At 43.9% G+C, this 2,603-nt stretch overlaps 1 protein-coding gene across 3 annotated transcripts in view; it reads right to left on the bottom strand.

Moving 5' to 3' along the window:
- Nucleotides 1–210: 210 nt before the first annotated feature.
- RAB7A (RAB7A, member RAS oncogene family) overlaps nucleotides 211–2,603 on the bottom strand; it is a 34,665-nt gene continuing 32,272 nt past the window's right edge. For all 3 annotated transcript variants that reach the window (XM_014540306.1, XM_014540307.1, XM_014540308.1), the window contains exon 6: nucleotides 211–1,649. In XM_014540306.1, the coding sequence (XP_014395792.1) occupies nucleotides 1,554–1,649 (96 nt within the window). In that variant the 3' untranslated portion in view covers nucleotides 211–1,553. The remainder of the gene's footprint in view (nucleotides 1,650–2,603) is intronic.

The following is a 2,603-nucleotide window of genomic DNA, read 5'->3' as shown; positions in this document are numbered from 1 at the left end:
AATACTATGATTAAAAAGACAAACCAAACCAAAACAAACTAGGGACAGGTACTGCAGGACGGGATATAGAGGCCTTTCTGTCTCAAAGAGCCACATTGCCCGGTTATGGAGGGCTCTTCTGCTTAATAAAGCATTGGTTATGATTAGCTAGCGTGGTGTCTACTGAGCCAATGTTTCTAGAAGAAGGAAAAAAGACAGGGAAAAGGCAGATGGTCTTTGCTCTTGTTACATTTTATTGGCATCACGTTCATCTCTTTACAGAAGAACTCGGCCCACACCCTAGAATGCAGACCTTTGGGAAAAACGGAAGTGCTTCGTTAAGCAAGCTACAATGCAGGGGCAGATCCTAGGGAGGGTGCAAAACTGCCAGGGTTCCATACCAAAGAAACAGGTTAAGCAATAACGGGCAATATTGGGGAGTTGGTGGGGAAAAGGAGAAAAAGGTTTGCTAACCTAAGGATGCCACAACCCTGAAAGGAGTGCCTTCTAGAACAAAGGTAAAATCACTAGGACAGATCTGTTAGGATTTTCCTTTTCCTTGTATAAGCAGGATGCTGATCTAATGGGAAGTTTCAAAGTGTGGAGCAGGGGGGAAAAAAAAGAGTAAGAATTTTAACAACAGTCATTTATCCACTGCACACACCACTGTATTATGCAAATCAACCTTTTGGAAAATTTAGATACAGAAGGGAACTAGATAGTTTTCCCCCTGGAGAGATGAAAAGCTTTTTGGCTCTTAAGTCTTTGATAAAAGGCGTACATAATTCTTGTGCCTACTGTACAGAATACTGCCTCTAGCTGGATTTCTGAATTCTGAGTTGCTAACTATCTGCAATCTAGACAGGGTTCAACCCTCCATCTTACATGCCTGCATTACAGGACTTAAACACATAATCCAAGAATTTCTTACACTAATTTATATATTTTTAATCGGTTGCATATATTAACATGTACTATAAGATTCTTTTCTAAGAAGCATTACATAATAAATGGATACTGTAAAAAGATCTGATTAGTTAAAAGTAACAAGCATTAACAGATACATACAAAACTCAGCCTGATCAGACTGGGTGTGAGCCTGTAATGAAGCATGGGGCACCAGCCTTCCCAAGTGATAGCCTTCACGGAGGGGGGAGAGGAGGGGGTAAAAAGATCACAAGACCGTTTTTTAAAAAAAATCAAGATAACTAATTAGACACAGATTAACTGTAAACAGTTCTCTCTCCCTGGTGGACAAAAAGAATAGGCTTCTGATTCGACTGTACACCAGAACAATTTCTACAGCTGGCCCATCCTGCTGCCACATGAGGGCAGATGCAGTGTGTGGGCAGACCCTGATGGAGCCACCGCAGGCCTGGGCTGCTGGAGTCTCTGCTGTGTCAGGTCTGTGTGTTGTATGGAGGGGTGTGTCTGGTGGGGTCTCTTTTGGCAGCTGGATATGAGATTACGTTATGTATATGTTTTATTTGAAAGAGGAGAGGGGAGTTTGTGTTGGAAGGCCTAAGTGTGTTCTTGGTTTGTGAAGGGCTCTGTGCTCTGCTCGGACTGCCCATTCAGCAACTGCAGCTTTCCGCCGAGGCTTTGGCTCGGTCGTTCTTGTCCAGTTTGATGGGTTCAGGAAATTCATTGTACAGTTCCACCTCCGTTTCCTGGGTAACGAGAGAGAAAGGTTTGTTACTTGGGGCACTGGGGAATTCCTGTGGCATATTCCCACCTAGGCACAGTGGGTAGAGAGTAGGGACAGACCTAGCAGTGAAGGGAGGGCAGAAGGCACCCAACCCTCAAAAGCTGAGCAATAGGAAGAAAGGTTTTGTGATAATTCCAGGACAATGTGAAGAGAGAAATTCACAGGAAGAATAGCAATCAACACTGAGCATTCAGGACAGAAGCCCTGCATTAGATCACAAGCTGGTGGCTTGGAGACCACAGCCAGCTCACAGATGCTTTCAGTATGGTCCACATAGCCACCAACACAAAAAGATGCCTGGATTTTGGCAACTCCACGAGGCAACAGTGAGCTAAAGCTGAGTGCTAGCTGCTTCAGTTCCAAAACATTCCTCCAGTTCTCTATTTGCCACTCATTTTTCTGGACTTAGGGTCTATTTTCTTTTACCCCCAAAGGTTTAAGAGAGTTATGTTTCCAAATGCTGCATGCTTAGAAACCAGCTGTGGATGAATTTTATCACCATCTGTGGTAAGAAGGGACTGGGATAGTTTAGTGGGACTTTTGCTGAATTAACATTTTTCCAATGAGGAGCAGGTTTCTACTTCCTGGTGTAGGAAAACAATTTGTCACTTAAGCACTGAGTACCAGTGTGCCAGGAACTATTCTAGGATTTGGAGATTGAAGCAGGGATGTTTCTATTCATTAAAAGTTCCCCTGGGCCCTAACTGGTTTGGCTTAGTGGATAGAGCGTTGGCCTGTGGACTGAAGGGTCCCAGGTTCGATTCCAGTCAAGGGCATGTACCTTGGTTGCGGGTACATCCCAAGTAGGGGGTGTGCAGGAGGCAGCTGATCGATGTTTCTCTCTCATCGATGTTTCTAACTCTCTATCCCTCTCCCTTCCTCTCTGTAAAAAAAATCAATAAAATATATTAAAAAA

The sequence above is a fragment of the Myotis brandtii genome, unplaced genomic scaffold (assembly GCF_000412655.1).
Source record: "Myotis brandtii unplaced genomic scaffold, ASM41265v1 scaffold240, whole genome shotgun sequence".
In the NCBI taxonomy this organism is placed as follows: Eukaryota; Metazoa; Chordata; class Mammalia; order Chiroptera; family Vespertilionidae; genus Myotis; species Myotis brandtii.
Note: the sequence above shows the minus strand (reverse complement) of the source record. Positions and strands in the feature narration are given on the sequence as shown.